At 44.9% G+C, this 24,184-nt stretch overlaps 1 protein-coding gene across 1 annotated transcript in view; it reads right to left on the bottom strand.

Annotated features, from left to right (window-relative positions):
- SCO1 (synthesis of cytochrome C oxidase 1) overlaps positions 1-24,184 on the bottom strand; it is a 172,618-nt gene that overhangs the window by 56,537 nt on the left and 91,897 nt on the right. Inside the window, exons 5-6 of the mRNA XM_085616746.1 lie at positions 6,020-6,112; positions 5,318-5,433 (exon numbers count right to left, since the gene is read on the bottom strand). Coding sequence (XP_085472872.1) covers positions 5,318-5,433; positions 6,020-6,112 — 209 coding nt within the window. The remainder of the gene's footprint in view (positions 1-5,317; positions 5,434-6,019; positions 6,113-24,184) is intronic.

Consider the following 24,184-nt stretch of genomic DNA (forward strand, 5'->3'; position numbering starts at 1 on the left):
CCATCACCCACGCAGCCTGCGAGACAACCTCCCTTATGGCCAATTCCTCAGACTGAGGAGGAACTGCACAAGAAGGACAGACTACTTCAGGGAATCTGAAATATTAGTGTCCAGACTCAGAGAGAGAGGTTATCCAAGAGGCCTACTCAAACGGGCAAAGAAACGGGCATGGTACTGCCCCCGGGAACAATTGTTAGAGACCAACCAAAAACAACCAGAGGCAGACAAAATAGTCTGTGTGACTACATTTAACACCAAAAGCAATGAAATAAAGAAAGTTGTAAAGAAATATTGGAACCTGGTCGCGAGTGAACTACAGATATCACAAGACCCTACATTCGCCTTCAAGAGAGGTAAAAACATTAAGGATTCGGTGGTGAATGCCTACTTGGACACACCCAAACAACCTGACCTCAGGGACCTTTTGGGGCTGGCACCTGTAACTGGACACCACAAATGTGGGCAATGCAAGGCGTGTGACGTATGCTATGAAGGAACTACATTCACATATACTGGTAGAACATACAAACTTTCCCAGTTTACTAATTGTAACAGCATGAATGTTATTTATGCCATCCAATGCCCTTGCGGACTTACATATGTGGGACAAACAACTCAGAAAGTGAAAGTACGAATTCTGCAGCACATGAGCAGGATAAGATGTAAGGTACATGAGGCCCCTATGGTCGAGCACTATGCCTCACACAATCACTCTCCCAATAACATCACATGGTGGGTACTTGAAAAGATTATCCCTAGCAACAGGGGTGGGTCAATTGCGAGGTTACTGAACTACAAGGAGTGTAGATGGATCCATTTACTTAACTCGGTCCAGAACGGGTTGAATGAGATGGAGGAGATCTCAAAACAAATGGGCCTACTTTGATCACCCCCTTAGCTCGGTATACAGGAGTCACTTGACTACATTACAAAATTGGCTGAATCATTCAACATACTTTGGATTCACTGTGTGTAATTTCCCCCCCCCCAATTTCAGTATATTTAGAACTGTCTGACTTCTTTACCGATGTAGTGTTTGGCACTCCCTGAATTTGTCTATGTTATGTGCATGACTGCTATGAACCGCACAATGTAGCACAAATCACTGGAATCTTTTTAATTTTATTTAAAAAATTTTTATCTGTACCCGAGCACATGTTGAAACTTTGTATGGAGACTTTAATCCCATGCTGACTGCTTAATTAAGTGTTCATATGTCAATTATCCTGTATGAGATCAGAATCACATCGATCGCCGTACATGCTAACATTCACTGTACACTTCGATCCTTAATTAATTGTGCCCAGACACTCCTTAATTGGTGGATTGATTCCACTATGTTTGACGTAAATATTCACTTGGTCACCACAACAAGTGACGTTCCTTGACGCTCTCGCCACGCATCACTTGCGTCTCAGCAATCGGCGTATGGGATTTCCTTAGATGACACTCTTGGTTTACGTTGTTACGATGGTAACATATGACGAGCAGTGACGTCCGTTGACGCTCGCGCCTCGCATCACTCAGGGCTCACCAATTGGCGCACAGAATCCCTCAGATGACGTATTTGTACTCTGTCACCATGGTAACATGTTACGTCCATCGACGTTAGCGCAACCCGTTGCCCAGCAACCTACAGCGCTCGGCGTCCACGCGCACGCCGCACTAGGCTTTTATGCAGACTCACCGCAGACTCCCTTGCCGATTCAATCAGACGAGCCAGGACCCACAGGCCGGCTGCCCGTTCTTCCGAATAAGGTAATTGGGAATCCCTAAGCAACCTCGTTTATTCCAAGACCTGGTCCCTTCGGATCCAAGGCTATCTAACTTAAACTTGAACCTTGCTTCTTTACAGTAAATTTCGTCTGAAGAAGCCAATGTTACCCACACTAAGGAGATAGAAGGGTCTGGATTATAGACAGCACTTCGCAAGCAAATAGGTGAGCGTCAACCGTGCACCATTTCAGCCCACCATACGGCAAATATGCAATGGTTTTTTCACGCTAAACCCCCGTTATTTATTATCTTCTAGATACCACCAACATTAGACACAACGATGGAGCCCTGAGTGAATTAACATAGGTGAGCAAGTCAGGCTCCCCTATCTCGTTGGTCGTTAACACACACCCACTCTTTCTTATATTTACAATGATTGTAATTGCTTACAGGCCCATCAACACGATAGACCACTGGAGTGAACCCCATCCTGAGACACATGCCGGATGCTTACCTACTCCATAGACTTAGACCATTTTGAAATTTAAAATTCTCTTTCTAAGGTGAGTCATCTACCACCCTTAGTACATAGATCCTTTTTCTAGTGTCAACACACCTGACCTGACTTAGTCCCTTTTTTACACACAGGCCGTCACGCTTAATTCAAGTCCTGATGAAGACCCGCACTGACCTATCAAGAGTGCAGTACTAGGGTTGAAACGTCGACTATTTTGTGGACCTTCGCAAAGATTCTGCGCCAAAAAAGAACTCTTCCATTGCGCAGCTTTACTATTGTACACCCCCTGGCCACTTTCGAATAATTTCGATTTTAAACTACTGTACATATCACGCACACTGTCACCGAGCACCTATTATTCACTGTGTCACTTGTGTCATCACACCATTGCCTGACGGCCCTTCGTGAAATATTGATGTATACATATATGAATGACGTAATTCATATATAAAGAATTTGTCTTGCATTTGAACTGTCTTGTGTGTTGCTTACAGTTTAATTATTGTATATTGTTCGAATAACGCGTGACTAAGCCTAATGCGCAAAGCAATACTTTCACCCAACGGAACCACTGCAACAAAGCAGGGAAGCAGTTCCTTAGAACAGTCAGGCACAGCAGAGTGGCAATCCTTCAGCACAGCAGCCTTTACTCCAGCAGAGTTTCTGCCAGAGGCCTGATACCTATACCCAAAAGTGCCTTTAATATAGGGGGTAACTTGAAAGGAACTCTCTGAAGTGCACAAGGATCCTTTTCAGCCCAGCTCTGGCTCCAGACAACTAGTAGAGGGTAATCAACCCTTTGCGAGAGGGCAGGACACCACCTATTCGATGCACGTGCGAACCACTGCTCCCTTTCCCTGCCCAGGGAGACTATCAATATGCAGATAAATGCAGATGTGATTGTCTAGAGAGTATGCACAACGTGTAGCTGTCACTCAGCCTAGCTGTGAATTGGAGACAAGCTGCAGGAGCACTGAGAAAAGTTAAGAGCAGTGAAATGTCCATTTTCTAGAAATGGTATTTCTAAAATGGTAATGTCAAATCCAACTTTACCACTAAAAAGGATTTATCATCACCATTTCAAAGATATTAAACATGACATAGCTACTCTTTTCCAATCAGTTATTACAGCTTAAAAGGTACCTTAAGGAATCCTCAATGCTAGACTATGGAAGGAGTAGGTCTTACTGCAGTGAGAAACTAATTTAGTGGTTTGTCACGATCAGGATATGTAAAACGTACTTATGTGTAATAAAAGGGTAGTTTTAAGACTTGGCAAGTGGTTTTAAATGCCAAGTCTAAGTGGCAGTAAACTGCGCACACAGGCCTTGCAATGGCAGGCCTGAGACAGGTTTGAAAGGCTACTTGTGTGGGTGGCACAACCAATGCAGCAGGCCTACTAGTAGCATTTAGAGTACAGGCCCTGGGTACATGGGGTACCACTTTACAAGGGACTTCAAGGTAAACTAAATATGCCAATCAGGTATACACCAATGTCACCATGTTTAGGGGAGAAGCACAGTCACTTTAGCACTGGTTAGCAGTGGTAAAGTGCTCAGAGTCCTAAAGCCAGCAAAAAGATACAGCAAACAGTGGGAGGCAAAAGACAAAACTTCAGGGGGGAGGGGGGTGCCCATCCTAATGATGACAGGTGTAACACCCACATTCCAAGCTCCCTACTCTTCAGGGGTCACCTTACTCTCTTAACATCACCTCCAACATTAGCATTCCAACGATTACCTCACTGGAGCTCATCACAGACCGGTTAAAAAATCTTTAGCATAACAACACTCACACAGAATTCTGTCACAACAAAGATAAACAACAAAGATTACAGAGAACTGTAAGTGAAAGAACCCCTGAATGGGAAGCAGTACACAACCATACACATCTGTACCAACCAGAAGAACCGTTATAAATGTAGTGAACCAGCATTACCACTTGCCGTGCCATTTACTCTTCTGTGAGTACTAAGATTCTGTCTCTCTTCACCAGGCACCTCACTCCCTGAGTTTAGTCCGCTAGAAGTCCAAGTCATGATGGGGGACCTAAGTAGGGGGTGGGGGGGTGTCGTGGATTTACCGCTCCCTCGTGAACAATGGCCCCACTACCTTTGACTCGCTGCGAACCCGCTGGAAGGGCTGGCTGGGCCCCCTGGAGGAAGCTGACTGGCGAGACACCCTTATGGCTCCCAAAACCCTGAAAACCTCCTCTCAGCTACGTCTCATCCAACTTTACTACCGTCACACGGCATATCTCACCCTGAGCGCTCACACAGAGCAGGATTACGCCTCTCCCCTGATTGTACACGATGTTGCCACGTCCCGGACGATTTTTACCACATGGTCTGGCTGTGCCCTGGACTCGCTCCATTCTGGTCAAGTGCGGAATTAGAGCTCAAGCAGACTCGGGGGTGACAGGTCCCTCATGACCCTTTACACCTTCTCCTGGGAGTATTTGATGGCCTGGATGGCTCTAGAGCCGATAAACACTTCTTGGGCTCTGCGGTGGCAGTGGCCAAGCGAGATATTGCAGCAGCTTGGACACGAGCCACATCCCCTACCATACGTGGGTGGCGGCAGGGAGTGGACTGGTGCGTGGCCCAGGAGGAACCCCTCTTCGAGGCCCAGGGATGTCCCGAACATTTTCCAAAATGTTTGGGGCAAATGGCTCAATCTATTGGCTTGAGTTTGGTACTTATTTTTCTCCCATATTGTTGCACGAGCTGGTTTGTCCGAGGGCTTTCCAACTAGGCCAGGTCTCCTGTTGTCGGCCGTTGATCGGCTTACTATAATGTGCACTTTTATGCTGTCTATGTTAGTTTTGCTATCTCAAATGCGAATAAACTTGATTTTAAAAAATAAAAAAAAGATTCTTTCACTCACAGATGTTGTGAAGGAGCTTCCAAATGTTTACACATTTTTATTAAAAACATTAACTTTTTATTTTTTATTAGTGACACAAAGAACCAAAACGTTTTTCATTCAAGGTAACTTCCTGCTGCCATACTGAAAATGCCCAATGGTTGTAAACATTAATTTGTTAATATAAGATAGGGAAAGATGCAACAATGGATTCACTCACTATATAGTCGTTGTCCTCATCCTTGGGCCCCGGGCTGTAATAGACTCTGAAAGCTTTGGAAACCTGTTCAATTTGTTCTGATGAACCAGTCAATCCGATCAGTTTTGGAGAAAATTCTAAAATATAAAGTATAAAACGGACTACATAGGAATACGTGAAAGCAACGGAGATCGTAGTCAGGTATTAAAGCACCAGTTGATCCTGGAATCTTTAAGGACACTGCAAATATTTACAGGCTCCATTATTTCAATTTTTTTCCATAATTTGGAACTTAACTTAATTAACATCAAAACATATCATATTTCTCCAAAGTGAAGAACGCAGTACAATAAATAGTAAAGAACTCTTCAGCAATCTACACAATTGCAGGATGACAGCTGCTTTGTGAATTGATTTGATTAGGTTCAAACATCTAATTCACTGCTGCCAAGCATTTGTGTACAAGTTTATTAGGCTCAATAAACTAATATGAATAAAGTGTAAAAAACCAAGTAAGCTTGAACCAGCTATAGAACTGTTTTAACCCCCCCAAAAAATATTTGAACAGATATCGATGAAGAATTACAAAACCCACCCCAAATGTGTCTTAAATACACTCCGCACAATATGAACACACAAGAGTGGTCCCATTGATATGCAAATATTGTTTTTCCACCTGTGAAGGCCCACCTATTTATAATACACAGGCCAGAAAACACTTACCTTTGATATACTTGGCAATAGCTTCGGGACTGTCCCGCTCGGGGTCAATAGTGATGAATAATGGGATCAAGTTTGGCAAACTGGGAATATCATCTGAAATGTAAATATAAAAGTAATTAGTTCTATCTTAAAAGAGATTCTCCACACCAATGTGTGAAACAGCCCAGTCAAACTAACCTGCAGGATGAGGCAGAGGTGATGGAAATAAGGTGTGGGAACTGCTGACGCACCACCACGTAACCGCTGACAATTTAAGCTAGAGCAGTGTTTCTTAACCTTTTGACTTCTATGGACCCCCACTTAATCATTTCTGGAACCAATGGACCCCCACTGAAGCATTACTGGAGTTCTGAGACCACCCAATGAGTCATTAATAGAAGCCCGGGAACTGGCCTAAGCAATTTCAATGATTTGAAATGCAAAACAATACACAAACAATACACAAACATGCATTCATTAAACTAATACACAAATGTTGAAATACTATTTGATTCACAAACAAATATTAAAAAATCTAAATTGTAATTTTAAAAGGAAGGTTGGAGCTTTTCTAAATTCAATTGAGGCCACTCCTCGTCCACACTATATTTTGTTTGATGCACTTGCATTGCTCCCATGAATCAATCTGAGAATACTAACTTCTTTCTTAGCCTCCAATTTCAAATTCCTTCATATTTACAAAACGTTTTAACATTTTAAATTGTACATTTTGCTTCTCTATTGATATCCACTTCATTATTCTGTTATTATTTAATTTACTAAGTAGGCGCAGACCCCCTCAATAGGCTTTGAGGACCCTCAGGGGTCCCCGGATCACGGTTTTAAACCCACTGAGCTGCAGAATGAGAGCCTATGAATTTTTGTTTTTAGGTCTGCTGTTAGCCAAAACATTTTGATTTTATTAAAATTATTTGTATAATTTAATTTAATGAAAGGGCTTTCAGCCACCTCTCCTCATCTATTGGTCTGTTATTGTTTGAGTTACATTTTGCTGCCACCCACTACAGCACACATCATGGGGTAATGGGTCTGATTATTCCAACGACTGGTTACCTTCACTTTTCAGTGACTGCATTTTGCTCTTTCGCAATCAGCACATCCAGACACAAGGTAGTTACCTTCACTGCTGGTGTTTTTGTTTAATAATTATTTTATATTGCCCTTGTACTTAGAGCCTGAGGTGATAGAAGGATGCTTTCTACACGATGAGAACACAGGCCACATTCAAGCTTTATCAGATACTGTCTCCTGCCAATGCTTTTGTAAATTTCTTTCGAAGTGCCCTTTTTCACAGCATAACAGACTGTGTCCATTTGAATCTGTTCTGTATTAAGTATTTTTTGTTTTTTACTATGCATGCAGTACACAAACCAAAAGTTTCAATATTATTCATGTGAATTCAGAAGTGCACAATTCTCTAGAACACCTTTATTCTGGACTCAATTTCATCAATGCTTTTTAAACTTTGCTCAGGAAGTAAATCAGCCTTTATCATGTTTACTTTGGAACATATGCAACACTTTTTAAAATTTCTTTCTTCCCACTTTGTTTGTTTCTTTCATACTGCCTTTTGTTTCTTTCTTCCCTTCTTTCTGGCTTCTTTCAATCTTTTATTTTCTTTCTTTCCTTTTTTCCTTTCTTTCCTTCTTCCTTTAAATCCTTCTCTGTCCTTCATTCTTTCCATCTGTTTTTCCTTATTTTTCCTTTTTCTTTCTATCCTTTCTTTTTCCTTTCGACTTTCATTCCTTCTTTCTTTCCTTCTTTCTTTTATTCTTTCTTGTTTTCCTTTTTTCTTTCCTTTTTTTACATCCTTTCTTCCAATCTTTCCTTCCTGTCTTCTTGATTTCTTGCCAGCTGTCTTTCCTTCCTTCTTTTGTACCTTCTTTCTTTCATGCCTTCTTTCTTTTCTTCAAGCTTCCTTTCTTTCTTGCCTTCTTGCTTTCTTTCTTGTCTTCTTTCTTTCATACCCTCTTTCTTTTCTTCAAGCTTCCTTTCTTTCTTGCCTTCTTGCTTTCTTTCTTGTCTTCTTTCTTTCTTGCCTTTTTTCTTGGTTAACTTCCTTCTTTTCAAAGGCAAGCGGCTGACTGTCAACGGCAGAACGATTCGCTTTTTTAGGTCCGTTTTTGCCAAGCTCTTTTGATTATGCTACACTTATGTGTAGGACATAGTTACTCATAGGGACTGTCTGTTACACTTCATCCTTTTGTCTGTTGTTGTGTAATTCACATTTTTCTCCAACCGACTCAAGCCATGCATCAAGCCACTGGCTGACTTCAATATGAGTTATAGTATGCTTCCCTTTTACAATGAGCACCTTCATAACATGTTTGCCTTTTGTCAATGATTGTTTTAGAATGGTGAAAACCAGCGGCTTCCCAAATAAAAAGGTTTTGCAAAAAACATGACAAAACAAGAACTGCCATAAGGTTGGCGTAGAAGGCTCAACCTTTTGGCTTTGCCAATGCTTGTCGGGGGGTTTTGCAGTGATTGCAATTTGTTCAAAGATACAGGCATGAGCTAACTTCTAAAGATAAACTGCTGCTAGTTCTTCTAACATGAAAATGTATGTTTTATTATACTTGAACCCAAGGATCATATGGTGGGGCTAAAAGAGAGTGTGAAATGAGAAGGTTTGATTGCATGGAAATCTTTTTTGTTACACACACGTAAATAAAAACCATTGAGGAACACTATCTCTTAATCCTTTACAAAAACCATGACCTAGTAATTCTAATCTAGGTGATACATTACATATATTACTTCTTAGTTATAATTCTGTCATATTTTCATTACAAATGAATACCAAAGCCAGAAAATCACTGCGCTGAATGTACAGATATAAATGTGCAGTGTTGGACTTGGCCCTTTTTGTAGGGTCATCCCTGAACTTTTTGCCTTCCTCCTGGTATTTTTTCTGACCTGTTGGTGGTGGTTTTAGGACTCTGGTCACTTTAAGTGCATGTGCTCTCTATGGTAAACGTGGTAAGATTGGTCTACACTTGTTTGGCGTATTTAATTTATCCATCAGTCCCTTGTAAAGTGGTATCTCATATACCCGGGGCCAGTAAATGAAATGCTACTGGTGGGCTTACAGCGCTGCTTGCGCCACCCACTAAAGTAGCCTTTCAAACCTGTCTCAGGCCTCTGCTATTGCAGTGCCTGCGTGCGCAGTTTACTGGCGCTGTGACGTGGCACATAAAGTGGATGCCACGTCTTACATAAAAGGGGAGTCCCTAGAGCCTTAAGGTAGGCCCTAGCAAGCCCTATAGGCAGGGTGCGCTGTAGGTAAAAGGTAGGACATGTGCCTTAACTGTGTGGCATGTCCTGTTAGTGACAAAAAGCCATTTTGGTTTCTCACTACTGCGAGGCTGCCCTCTCATAGGAATGCATTGGTTATTCCCTGATATGCGTTTCAGTGGTAATTCCTGATATGAGAGGAGTAGCGTGATCAAGTTTGGTATGTTTTGAATAGTGGTAATAAATGCTGTGTAATGGTGTGCGCAGATTTATTATCACTATTTTAGAAATGCCACTTTTAGAAGTGGCCATTTCTGTGTGCTACGTGTCTTTGTGCCTGCCTGGTGCCTGGGGAGGTGCAGTGGCTCCAAAGGGGCTGGGTGAGTCCGCGCTAGGCTGAATAGGCCGATCTGCATTTGAAATAGTGGGAGGAGTAGAACTTGCGCCTGAATAGGACTGTGCCTGCCTTGCACAATGCTGTCTCCGCCCCCCTGTGGTGTGTCTGGGCCAGAGCCTACACTAACAAAGGAGGTTGTTGTGCACTGTACATGTGTTTTCAAGTGCCCCCTGGAACTGGCTTGGACCGGCCATAGAGCCTTGTGCCAGGGGGAGAACAAAGATACTAACTGATATAAATATTGGGGCTGTGACCCCATGTTGAGGGGAGACTTGCTGGAGCTGTGGGGCTGAAGGTTCGTCACTCTGCTGGAAGGCCTTGTGAGCTGGCCTACCTGGGCTCAGCTCTGCCCTAGTTGATTCCTGAGATCTAGCGCCAGGCAGGCGCTTTCTGACTCTAAGCAGAGTCTACAGAAACTTGGGAGGAGCACTTTTGGCTCTGCTCCCTAACCAGCACAAGTGAGGGTACTGCCGTTGAGTTCTTGGAGAAGGGGGAGCAGCCAGTGTGCATGTCGGCACCCCCCATGCTCAGTACTGTGTGTGGTGGGCACTTTGCTGCTTGTCCCCAGAAGCCCCAAAACGTTGCAGAGACTTTGCTCTGTGAAACCGGAAGTCAGGCGATTGGAGCCTGACTTGGGGAGTGGCCGGCCGGCGGAAGCAGCGCCGGAACCGGAAGACAGGCGAGCTTGTGCCTGACTGGGGGCAGGGCTCCCCGTGTAAAGGAGGAGAGCCTTGCGTGTCTGCCCCAACGAAGATGGAGCCACGCACGCTAGCTGGACCACTAGGAAGGACCGGAGCCTAGCGGGATCCTGGATGACGTGTCTCACTGGCTCGCAGAACACAGAGGGAAGTCTGGAGCCTCGTGGGCTCCCTACTGCTGTGTCCTCCCTGCTTCCCTGTTTAACCCGAGAGGAGAGGTCAACGTTGAGAGCTCACTGCAAGCTCCAGAATCCGGCCTGATTGGCAGTGAGGAAGAGAAGCCCCGGTGAGTGGGCTGGCATGGCACACTGTTGGTGCCGGTTTGTTTGCACTGCTGTACCGCCAGATTGCGGGCAGCTGCAATGTGGGGGCACTCCAGTTTTGAATCAAGGGTGAAGTTGCACCCCCCCCCTTTTTGCCTTACATATTGTGTTGGCTGCATTGGCAGCCAGGGGTCCAGTTTGAAGGCTTCAGGTTAGGTGAGTCCCGACTTTGGGGACAGAGGGCATTGTGGGGAAGCCCAAGACGAGCCTCAGAGGAGGATCAGACGGCCTGGTGCTCTTCTCCATGTTTTGGTTGGGCTTACGGACCGGAGGTGAGGGTGTATACCTACGTGGGGCCTGAAATGTCTGCTAGGAAGTACTGCACTACTGTAGATAATGTTTTGCAGAACTTGCTATATTAGGAAGTGCTATGATGTTTATGCCTCATGATTTATGCCTAATATGTTTATGGCTAATGTGTGGTGCCAAGAGCACATTTAGCAGTAGTTACTGGTAGGTTTCTCTAACAGTACAATTGTGAGTTCTAATGGTTATGACAGTGGCGCGATTGGCCCTGTAATGTATATAATCCCCTGTAAAGTGATACCTAGTGCCAGGTGGCATAGTGTTTATATATGATTACGTTCTAATGTGACCTATAGGTATTACAAAGGCTATTTTTATATAACCTTGTGAGGAGTTTCTTTTGTGGTGTGCCTAGTGTCGCTGCTGTGAGTGTGTTGCGCCAACGCTTTTCACATTGCCTCTGGGATAGGTCTGACTGCTCTGTCAAGCTACCAAGGGGGTGAGCAGGGGTTATCTTCAGTGTGTAACTCCCTTGCCCTGAGTAGAGTGGTGGTTTCTGCCTGGCTTAGGCGCATTCCCTAGCCAACCAGAAATCCCATTTCTAACATGCAGAAATACACAATACCAGTGTCACTGCACGATTTGCCTAATTTTTACTTGGTAATAATAAATCTAATGTCCAGAGGAACAGTTTTTCACTCTATCGGATTTTACCCCATATTTAGTGCAGGAAATAAAGAAGCACCATGATTCTTCTTTTACCTTTAGAATCAATTGCCATTCCATATAATTACATTCTATTGTTTGTGACATTATTTTTCTCGCCATAGGTACTAATTCACCTTCTATTTGCGGCACTGGTGTTCGCAGCAGGATTGTTAAATCGCGATACTACTGGTCTAACAATTGGCCCTCAAATGCTGATTAGGAATCAGCTGCTAGTCATTCAAGCCTATTATTCAATGATATCAAGTCTATCTTTAGAGCTTAAGGTCTTTGTTGTAAGTAAGGTGTCAAGAATAAAGTGCTCACCAAACGGAGTTCTTATCAATATGTGCTTAAAAACATATTAGCAAATCACACAATTATTAGGTGACCACTAATTTCCGATTATATTATACATACATAGATAGTACAACCTGAAGTATAGAGAATACCTCGCACACTTACATTAAATCATATATATTTCTCACAATTCACTTGAGAGGGTTGGAAAGTTGCAGTCTGGGTTAAGCCTATCTTTCAGCCACATGCGTTTGCATCATTCGTTTCACTCAAACAGATATGTGCAGGTATCAATCCTAACTAGGGTACAGCTGAAGCAGTAAGGTGAGCGCGCCACAGGGGATTTCCCAAGACCCAAATTTGCCTCTATTTCGTGGTGTTGGGAATAGGTTTGCCAGATCACTTCATGTAAGTCTGAAATTGCTTTAGTCCTGGGCTTAAGTTTAACAAATCAATGACTCCAGTGAGTAGTATTACTCATTTACTTCCAAAGTAGTCAATGTTTTTTTTAGGTCTCGCTGAGTCAGCGCATGCGCTGCTCGGAGAGACATTTAGTAGGTGAGTTTTAAAAGTGCTACTGGCTGGCCTAGCGCTTGCGTTCATGCGAGCGTGCACGCACGCAGCCGCCATCTGTCTTTCACGGATCACACTCAGCCGCACGTCTTTTTCTTTGATCTCGATCGCACTTGCGATTGCGCTTTCTGTCACGGCTCATTAAGCACACATGCGCCGCCAGTGTTTACTTGCATTTTGACAAGTTTGTGTATTAGACCAGTGATGAAAAGCATAGCAGTCACGTGGTCTTTAATTGTAGACAAAAAAAAACAAAGTTTCCTGTTCCAGTCTGAGTTTTTTTTTCCCCAGGCAAAAGTTGAAGCGAGTGCGATTTTTCAATGACTGTTGCCTGACATTCGAGCTTTGCAAAGTTGAAGGCGGTACACTTCCCAATATTACACATTCAGCCATTTTTTAGGACATTAAGTCAAAGCACCACAGAACTCCAAAAATAATGCGTGTTTATATACCGGACTCTACATACCGTATGCCTCTTTGCACTTAATAAATGTAATTGTTGGCCCAGATAATAATACTTGTTTTCTCGACCTCCGAAGGAAGAATCGAAATATTTCCTCTGTCAGGATTCCCATCTGTGATTGCAGCGCTCAGTGGGGCTGGGATATTCTACCGGCTCAGGTTCATCCCGATTTGATGTGGATTTCAGTGTGCGTTACTTAGTAGTTTGACACCTCATAGCCAATATCCGTGGAGGAATACATAATTGTTAAGCAAACTTTATTTTTTATAAGACAAAAAGCAAGCCATTTCACTTTTAGATCTACAGTTGCTAAGGTGGCATTTCAGTGTCTGAGGGCCGACGGCTCCACTGACAGGTTGAGAGCTATGGCAGTAGTCTGGTATTAATAGGCATGGTTCTATGCTCTTGACACACCTGTTTGGGAACTAGTGCTCTACATTTTGGGCTCCTAGTGGCCATACAGACCAGGATAGAGGGTGGTTGCAAAAGAAGCAGCCCCTCTTTCACACTTGACTTCGTTGTGCGACCTTGGTGATTTGGCTGCTTTTCTATGTCTGGTCCCCTTATTTGTAAAATTGGAAGCGGTTTTGTGCAATGCTCAAGTAAACTAGTACAGGTAACTCCTAGCCTTTGATGCTTTGCTTTTGGAATTACATTGGCTTGCATGAGACAAGTGTAGTTTCTGTCTGGTCGCATGCATGACAATCGGAATGCATCTTACTTTGTCTGTGCGAGATTAGAAGAACTAGTTAATGTGGTCTTTAAAGTGGATGATGTTGATTTTGACTAAAAGCTAGTAGTTTTAATTGATCAATGTATAAATCAAAGTTATTTTTAACCAACGAGGCAGAAGTTCGTCGGCGCTTAACACCTTTTATTTCATATAAATCGTTGCAATCTTCCCTCAATGGGTTTTATGTTATGTTATGTTATGTTAATTTATTTCTTCTATAGCGCTCGGCTACTCCCAGGAGCATCCCGGCGCTTTGCTGAAGAACATTGGCAGACAAAACAGAACACAACAAACACGAAGAGAAGACAGACAAAAGGCTCAGGTTATCTAGAAGAAAAAAGGTTTATTTAGTAAAAAGCCACGTTTTAAGCTCCTTTCTAAAGGCAAGGAGACTGGGAGCCTGTCTAAGAGAAAATGGTAATTCATTCCACTCCTTCGGGACCAGGTAGCGGAAGGATCGACCACCCATCCGTGCGCGTCTAATGACCGGGACTGTCATTTTAGATAGCAAAGATGATCTCAAGGCCCTGCCCGGTACATATCGGGAGAGACGTTTCCTTATGTACTTGGGGCCAGAGTCTTGTATAGCCTTAAAGGCAAAAGTCAGGCACTTAAAAAGAATTCTTTTGGCGATCGGCAGCCAGTGTAACTCTTTCAATAGGGCCGTGGCGCCGGCTCTTCTCGGAAGCCCGTAGATAGCACGGGCTGCCGAGTTCTGGACCACTTGCAGACGGGTCAAAAGATATTTTGGTAGACCCAAAAAAAGGGCATTTGCGTAGTCCAGTCGCGATCCGATCAAAGCCTGAACAATAATCTTCCTATGCTGAAGAGACACTAGAGGAAGAAACTTTCTCAGCATCCGTAAAATGCCGAAACATTTACCTGAAAGGCACAAAACATGTGGCCCAAAGGACAATTCACTGTCCACAATCACTCCCAGATTTTTTGCCTTGAGGGACACACAGTCAGGTGGAAACAAATCTTGAGGCCACCAGGCTTTCCAGTCTGGCTCAGAGGTGCAACCAAAAAAGAGCTACTCCGACTTATCTGGATTGCACTTTAACCCATTACACCTAAACCACTCGAAAACCGCCCCCAGACAATCCTTGATCTGTACGCCATCGAAAGTCCCGCCCCTGTCACAGGTGAACAGGAGCTGGGTATCATCGGCGTAAGATATGATCTGGGCACCGAAAGACTCCGCGACTGCCGCCAGAGGGGCCATAAAGATGTTAAATAGCATGGGGCTAAGGATGGAACCCTGCGGTACCCCTACCTCTAGTGGAGACATTCCGTGGAGAAAGGGGGCGCCCAGATCGTTTGTCGGCGGCCGGCTAGAAAGGATTTGAGCCAACTCCACACCGTCCCCCGGATGCCGCACTCCCAGAGTCTTACAAGGAGGCGATCGTGAGGGACGGTGTCGAAGGCCGCCGATAGATCTAACATTACCAACATGGCCCTTCCTCCAGAGTCGAGTACTTCCCTGATGGCATCCGTGACCTCCAAGAGAGCCGACTCTGTGCTGAAATTTGCACGGAACCCAGATTGCGTGTCGTGCAGCAAATCGTGCTCTTCGATGAAATTACAAATCGTCCGATGTGCAAATTTCTCGGCCACTTTCGCCAGAGCAGGGAGAAGGGAGATAGGCCTATAGTTGGCATGGATGAGGGGGTCCAAGGTAGGCTTCTTGATCAATGGCAGGATCAGAGCATGTTTATAAGCTTGTTACGGTTTAGTAGTCTTGTAAATAACACCTGCACGTGGTTTCATTTGGATTGACACCATGCTTGACATTTATTTTTCCGTTCTCCTAAATGGCTGACATTCCCCCTTTTTCCCTCTCTTGATTAGTGTGAGAAAAGTTTGTGTGTACGGTTGTCAAGTGCTCCAGACAAAAGCCTGCAGCAGAAGTGGAGTTAAGGCATTCACCGGAGCCGCCCATTGACAAAGGACTTGCTTATTTGCGAAAACAATGGTGCTGAAAAGAACCAAGATTTGAATACCTAGTTGCGAAAGGGTCGTAGCTGTACAATTGGTGGTGTCCTTCTACCTTCTGGACTGACGCTGATCTATGGGGTAACTTTACATAATGGATTTGGCAGTGGTGGTGGATGTCTGTAAGGAAACGGGATGATGTAGTGATGTGTCTGTGTGCGCAAGCGCATGCTGGGGAGTATTGATGCTTGTGAGAATGAGCAGATGCATGAAATGTTGGTGTCTATGTGCTGGGAGCATAGAGCTCTAATGGGATCTGTAGGCTGTGGCTGTATCTAGAAGCCTAACATTAACTAAAGAACTGTGATGAAGCTGCGAATGGCTGGGCTCTGCGCCTTTAATAGGGCTGCAGAGTGTAGTATGCGATTAAACTGCACATGTGACTCTGTTATCGGTAAATAGTGTGTCCCAAAGCTGCACTCTATTCCACAAGTCTCTGCTTTCTAATAAAGTGCGCCGGGAGGACAATTGGAATATTGGCAAATAGAACAAGCATTGGCATAGTCAAAAGGTCTCGCTTTTGGGACCTTATAAGTATTTAGTTATGCAGCACAATATCCTTGGTGCAACAACATTAACTGTTGCATGGTTAAACACTTATAAGTCCCCAAAGGCTAGACCTATTGGCTATGCCAATGCTTGTTTTTAAATAGCATCATGGCATCCTGCCAACACGGCACAATCTGCCAGCCCACGTTAGAAGGCATGCCATGGGCAACAAAACAAAAAATTTGACACTGGTCTTCAGCACAGTATTTAATATGTAATTTCACTGAAGAATGTGCTCTCTATAAATTCATCATACCCTACCACACCATGTTCTAGCCATGTATTGGGGAGATACTCTCCAAATGCACCACTGGACAGCACTACTCTCCCCGAGAAGCCTGTTGCCATTATTTGGGACATTATCTGTTTTAAGTATCACTTGGACAGCTCACAACCCTTATGGCTTTTGCAAACTTATATCGATGGCCAGCAACTTCATTAAGAAAACTGTTACGGCACCACTGGAATGCAGGCTCCCTACATCACTGCTGTCATTCAAATGCACACTGAGGCAGATGACTGCAGTGTCTGCATATTATTCACTGTAGTTAACAGTACTAGCTATCAGCTTATTGTACATGCTAACAAAAACGAATGTTACCTAAAAGTATTCTATTATTTTGTGCATACCACACAGAAAATAAAAACATGCACATACATAATTTCTATAAAATAGAAAAGCAAAATATTTCAAACATAGCTTACAGGAAGCTCAAGATATAGAGTACCTCTTGGTACACTACACAAACTTCACGCACACTCAAAGCACACAATCTCGGAGACACCAACTTGGTCATTTTTGTTAATTAATTTAGTTTTTTAGTCGAGTGTCAATTCAATCCAGAAACATAAAGTGCAACTACCTTATACGAAGTCCCCTTGAAAAAACAAATCTGTAGAAATCTCAACTTTCTTCTACCTGGGAAGAAACTATTATGCCGCTAAAAAGACACTGTCTGCCAAGATTCTCATCGATGGGACAGAAAAGAAGGGGAAAAACTGTTGAGTCTGTGGAGAAAAATCATGTCATGCACAAGGCAAATCTATAGGCGGGTCTCCTCTGCCAATATCTGCACCAAACATTTAGGAAAAACTACAAATAGAAACCTGGTTAGAGGCTTTGAGTTTGGAGTGCTTGAAAAGAATCATGTAAAGTTTGAAGGCACTGCGATTGTATCAAATAAGGATCTGACCCTCCCACTTAACCCCATAGTGGGAAACCTGTCAGTCAAACCGGGGTGACTGACAATAGGTACCAAACCCGGGCAGACGGACAAGGCAAAAGTATGAGTGATTTGATTTGATTGATTAATTTGATTTGATTTGGTTTTGTAGAGCGCACAGCTACCCTTAGGCATCCCGGCGCTAGTGAACACAGTCCTGTAGGGTGGGAAGTCATGTTGGGGAGTGCTCAGGGGAAGAGTAGGGTCTTCAGTCTTTTCCTAAATCTGAGGTGGTTTTGTTCCTGCCTCAGGGAGAGTGGGAGGGCATTCCATAGTCTGGGGGCATTTTACGAAAACAGGCGACCACCTGTTCTGGCCTTCCTAATTCTGGGGACTTTTGCCAGGGAGAGGGAGTTGGATCTAAGTTGTCTGCTTGATTGTTGATGGGACACAAGAGGCCTGAGGATGGGAGGGCCTTCATTGTGCAGTATTCTATGGGCAATGCACAGGGTCTTGAAGTTGACCTGTTCCTTGACTGGCAGCCAGTGCAGACTTCTGAGGGCTGGCTTGGCCGAGTTCCTTGCTGCGGTTCCTGTGAGTATTCTTGCCGCCGCATTTTGTGCGCATTGAAGTCTGTGGACTACAGAGACTGGGGCCCCCAGATATAGGACATTCCCATAGTCCAATCTGGAGTTCACCAGCCCCTGCATCAAGAGCTTCCTGGATTGAGGGGGGAGTAGATGGAGGATCTTTCGTGCCATCTTCATAAGGCCGAAGCACGTTCCCGCAGTTTTCCTCGCTTGTGTTTTAAAACTGAGATCCTGGTCCAGCCATATCCCTAGGCTTTTTACTTTGGATTTTGGGGATGGTGGAGATCCCATGCATGGAGGCCAGGGAAGAGGTGTGGGGATTTTATTTGGGTTTCCTAGGAGGAGTATTTCTGATTTTTCCCCGTTCAGTTTCAACCGGAACTCGCACATCCATTGGTGCACTTTTTCCAGACAGCTAAATAAATTGGTGAGGGCGTTGTCTGATTGGTTGAGGGAAACGACGAGCTGAGTGTCATCGGCGTACATTATTGATTTAATCCCAAAAGGTTTGACAACATCCTCGAGGGGTGCCATGTACACGTTAAAAAGTGTGGGGCTCAGGGAGGACCCCTGGGGCACCCCACACTTGAGTGCCTGAGCCTTGGAGATGGAGTGCCCATCTGTCACTTGAAAAGACCTGTCTTCAAGGAAGGATGAGATCCAGGCTAAAGCGGAATCCGCCACTCCTATCAGTTCAAGACGGTGAACAAGGGTTGCGTGGTCCACCGTGTCGAAGGCGGCACTCAGGTCGAGGAGGATCACTGCCACTGATCCTCCTATGTCTAGTATGCCCCTAGCTTCTTCGACCACGGCTAACAATGCGGTATCCGTCCCTTGTCCTGGTCTGAAACCTGTCTGGGTTTGGCAGAGGAGATGGTTGGTCTCTAGGAACTCAGAAAGGTGTTGATTCGCTACTCTCTCGGCGATTTTACTCATCGCCGGTAGCAGTGAGATCGGTCTAAAGTTTGATGGGTCTGTGGGGTCAAGATGCGGTTTTTTTATGAGAGCCTTCACAGTGGCTTTTTTCCAGTTTGCTGGGACTGTGCCATGTTCGAAAGAGGCGTTGATCAGGTTGGTGAGAGGAGGGGCTATAGTGGAAGCAACTTGCTTCAATTTACTGATCGGAGCTGGATCTGACGGGGCGCCGCTTTTGACTTTGTGCAGGACGTTGAGAAACGTTTCGGTGGTGATTTGGGGAAAGGAGAGCAACCTCGGGGTGTCTTGGGAGGCCGGGTGGTAAGGGCCTCTTAGTGCAGTTGGCGCCGCCGGGAGGGAGTTGAGGATTTTTTCGATTTTTTTCGAAAAGAATTCGGCCATCTGGTTGCATTTTGTGCCATCCAGGTCTGGCGGTGGAGGAGGTTCCTGTATTTTGGAGAGGAGTTTGACTATCCGATAGGTCTCTTTTGCGGAGTTGGTCGCGGCTGCTATTTGATCCTCAAAGTAGGCGGCCTGTGCCGCTTTTAATGCATTTTTGTAGAGCCTAATGTGGGCTTTGTATCCACTTCTGTCTTCTGTGTTCCAGTGCTTTCTCCATTGGCGTTCAAGCCTTTTGCCTTTCCGTCTTAATTCACGTAGTTCCTCAGTGAACCACGGTAGTTTGGAGGATTTCCTGTTGGGAGGGAGGGCTTTGAGTGGCAGGACTGTATTGAGAGAGTCGCTAATCCAATTATGTAATTGAATTTCGGCTTTGGAGGGGTCGGGGTCGATTGTGGGTAGAGTAGAGGACAGAGAGCGTTCCCATAGGCTAGTGTCTAGTTTTTTCCATGGGCGTGACGGGGCCCGGGGTCGAGGAGTATCCAAGATCTTCCCTAGAAGTTGGAATTTGAGAGGAACCAAGAAGTGGTCAGACCAGGGGAGGGGGAGAGGAGTTTGAACAGAGAGTTTGGAGAGGTTAGAGAAGATGGGATCCAATAGGTGTCCTTTCATGTGGGTGGGATCATTACTGAGTAGTTGTAGATTCAGGGAATTTAGATCAGTTTTTAAGTCTGTGGCAAGTTTATTGCCTTGATCATCGAAGTGGAGATTTAAGTCCCCGAGGATTGTAAAGTTTGGCGTCCCGCACGCCAGGGAGGAGATGGCATCAATGAGTGAGTTTATGAAACTCCCTACCTGTCCTTGCGGACGGTAGATTAACACCCCAGTTAGTGTAGTAGAAGGTGGCAGGTGTAAAGAGAAGAGGACATTTTCACTGTCGAGAATGGGGCTGTCTTTGAATTGACATGCGAGGTTGTCACGATAGATAATCGCGATGCCCCCTCCCGTTCCTGTCGGTCTATTGAGGGTTTTAATGAGGTACCCAGGAGGTAGTGCTTGGATGCTCTCGGACAGCCAAGTTTCTGTTAAAAACAGAACGTCCAAGTTTGACTCTGTTAATAGTAGGTTAATTTCAATGTGGTGTTTAGGGAGTGACCTGCAATTCAGCAGGGCCAACTCCAGGCAGGCAGGTTCGGCGTGGGATAAGGGCGTAGCCCTGTAGGCGCAGATAGGGCATCTAAGAAGCTCCTGTTCCGGGGTAATAAGTCCGTTACATCTAGTGTTTAACGGATCTCTGAGTTGGTACAGAGTTTCTTGTGAGTATTTGATTCGGGGCGCATCAGAACCGGCCAGGGGTGTGGGCTCTAGGCTCGGTCTGGCGCGGACGGGCGCAGAAGGGCTTGCCTTAGGCGCGCCTTCGGCGCGCAAACGGCGCTCCCGCTGCGCTCGTCCGCTGCGCTTCCGCCATAGGCACATTTTATGGAGGTTGATTGAGGGAGGGGAGGGGGGGGTGTGGCCAAACAAGTGGGCGTGGCCTGAGTCCTCGCGCTGCGAGCGTCCGAGGAGTGGAGCAATTTAGGAGTCAGCTGGCAGCGTTAGAGTCCGCTACGTGAGCTGGGTAAAGTGCTCGATTGTTTAGCAGTTGCAGGGTGCTGTGGTGAGTTTTCTAAAAGCTAGCACACGTTATTCAGTGACAGTTTTTAAATTTTAAAAGCAAAAGCAATGCGCTGCGCGCTCTCCCGGCTTCCGCCTCAGGAGTGTGATCAATGGCTACCTGGCGCTTTTATTCAGCGTTTAAGTAGTCGTCTCGGGGGGCGTGGCCAAACAAGTGGGCGTGGCCTGAGTCCTCGCGCTGCGAGCGTCCGAGGAGTGGAGCAATTTAGGAGTCAGCTGGCAGCGTTAGAGTCCGCTACGTGAGCTGGGTAAAGTGCTCGATTGTTTAGCAGTTGGAGGGTGCTGTGGTGAGTTTTCTAAAAGCTAGCACACGTTATTCAGTGACAGTTTTTAAATTTTAAAAGCAAAAGCAATGCGCTGCGCGCTCTCCCGGCTTCCGCCTCAGGAGTGTGATCAATGGCTACCTGGCGCTTTTATTCAGCGTTTAAGTAGTCGTCTCGTGAGTATGTTGAATGAGAGGGATGCCCAATGATTTCCTCTTGAAGAAAGCAACTATTACTCTGGGCGCATGCAGCTACAGGGAGAGGAGGAGACAGAGAATTAATCAAGATGGAGGGCTTTAGTAAACAAGAGATGGCATGAGTCATAATATTACTATATTGCACCTTAACCCCTTCAGTGCCCATGACGAGCTGGACTCGTCATGGGCCGCGGTGGCGCTGTGCCCATGACGAGTCCAGCTCGTCATAGACCCCGCCCGCTAATGCAACGGCCGGCACTGGGCGGGGAAAGGGGCGGGCACTGAAGGGGTTAAAACGCACTCAACCCCTGCATACAATCACTTTCATGAAAACATGGATAGACGATATAGACTTAGAAATACTGGATAGACGATATAGACTTAGAAATACCGTTTAATTCCTGGATATTAATATTTAGAAGAACAGCAAAATACTCTATTTTTGTCCAGTAAAAAGAAACTGTATGCAAAATAGTGCTCAGGTGTTATTTAACACAGGTTCAATTGAGGGTTATGTGTGAGTTCTGCTGGTAAGAATCTGGCGAAACTTGTTCAGACAGCCACATGTCACAGACTTGTGGCCGTGTCCATGGATTTTGGATGCAAGACAACACCTGTTTACAGCTACTGTTAGACCCCCAAGTGGTTCTGTCGGGAGGGAGGGGGGGATCAGGAGTAATACCCACTGTCAACCCCAACTGGCAGGCTTGTTCCCAGCTTTTGGCTGCGAACAGACTGGCGGAGGTTAAAAATGGAAAGTTCTTGATTTTCCAACTCTGAGTTTGTGGTGAGATAAGGTAACAAGTTTCGAAAGAATTTTGATTCCCCTACCCCCTTTCTTATGTAACAGAAGCCCCAAGCATACCCACATCCTCCCCCACGACTAATTACAATGGCTAGAATGGATGCAGGTTCTAGTAAAATATCTCACTAATTAAGATTGTGGGGGTCCGAAGAAGAGGGGTTACAGACATCACAATGTTATGCTTTGTTTAAGCATTTCTAATTAGCCGTATTTAACAGGCAGTATTGTGGTGAGGTTGACTGCCGATTGTACTCCCCTCTCTCCAATATGACGGCGACATGTTTACTGATCCTGACTGGTCTCATTAAAACTTGAACAAAAGTGTTTTTTTAATTTGTTTTAAAAACTTGAATCCTGGGAAATGCCCAATGCCCATTAGTCCGGACAAAATGTTTGCAATGTAAACACTTAGCATTTGCACTGTCCCTTTCATATGACAAGGTGTCCTAATAGCATAACGTATCACAAGTAAAGATGTTATTATTTAACCTTAAGTTGCCCTCAGCATTTCAGAACCGCCACGCTCCAGCTCCATCCAAGCCAAATAGAATGTGGTTTGGACAGATAGACTTCTACTGCATGGTTGGCTGAATTTTCCACACAAGTTTAATTAAGCAAAACAAGAGGATAACAAGTAAGAGCGGAGTGTGTGAATTTATATCGATTTGCCTTTGGGGCGGGATTGACTAGGAATGGCATGGTCTTCACATGTAATGGATTTTTACATTCTACTTATGTACACAGGCATTAGTCACATTCCAAGCGGGCACTTACTGAGCACCACCTGGTGGCTGCTGCTGATTGCCTTTGCCCATTGTCTTGCATGGGAATCAAGGCACAATGGATTGTGTGATGAATGGAAAAAGATTGTCAATTGATTGCAGGTGTAAATGAACTTCTCTGTAAGTTGCAGCAACCATTTCAGGAAACAATGCCTGAGATTACTTTAACCCCTTCGCTGCTAGACCTTTCCCCCCCTGTGATAAGCCTTTTTTTGGCTATTTGGGGTAGTGCGCGCTTAGGCCCCTGTAACGTTTTGACCACATAAGGTATCCACGCCAAATTTGCTTCCTTTTCTTCCAACATCATGGGGATTCAAAAGGTACCCAGGGTTTGTGGATTCCCCTGGAGGGGTCCCAGAAATTAGCCAAAATACAGCTAAATTTTGGATTTTTGGGGAAAAATAAGAAAAAAGGGCTGCAAATGAATACGCCTGGGTTTTCCCTGCAAATGGTATCAAAAAAGGGTTTGTGGGGCTGAAATCACAATTTTCCCAGCTTTTAGGGAATGACAGACTTTTGTCAGAAAACCAACATTTTTTTACACAGTTTTGGCATTTTTCTGGGACATAGCCTATTTCTGCTATTTTTGTGCTTTCAACCTCCTTCCAGATAATGGTAGAAATGGGTATGAAAGCAATAATGGATCCTGGAAAGCTATACATTTTAGAAAAGCCGACAATTCTGAATTCAGCAAGGGGTCATTTGTGTAGATCCTTCAATGTTTCTTTATAGAAACTAACAGTTAAATATAGGAAAAATTGAAAATTAGTTGAAAAAAACAGCCTTTTGTATCAATGTTTTCACCTGTAACTTCTTCTAATTATGACAGCTCTTTGAAGTCAATATACCGTTACATCCGCTGGACCTTTCTGGTTGTGGGATATATAGGAAGAACCAGACGAACACACCTCCATTGAATCCCCCAGGTGTCTAGTTTTCAAAAATGCATGGGTTTGGTAGGTTTCCCTAGATTGGGCCGCCGAGCACAGGGCCAAAAACCCGGGCAACCGCCCTTTCAAAACCAGGTTGTTTGGTGATAGGCAATTTTGATGTCGCCTCAATACGTTTTGGGCCCCTGCCTGTTGCGGGTACTTGGGTCTCCCACACGAGTGAGGCCCCATTTTTATCGGGAGACCCGGGGGAATGCTGGGTGGGAGGAAATTTGTGTCAGCCCGGTGATGCCACAACTTTCCCACACAAAAACGTGTGAAAAAAGTG

Source organism: Triturus cristatus, chromosome 7 (genome assembly GCF_964204655.1).
Source record: "Triturus cristatus chromosome 7, aTriCri1.1, whole genome shotgun sequence".
NCBI classification, from domain to species: domain Eukaryota; kingdom Metazoa; phylum Chordata; class Amphibia; order Caudata; family Salamandridae; genus Triturus; species Triturus cristatus.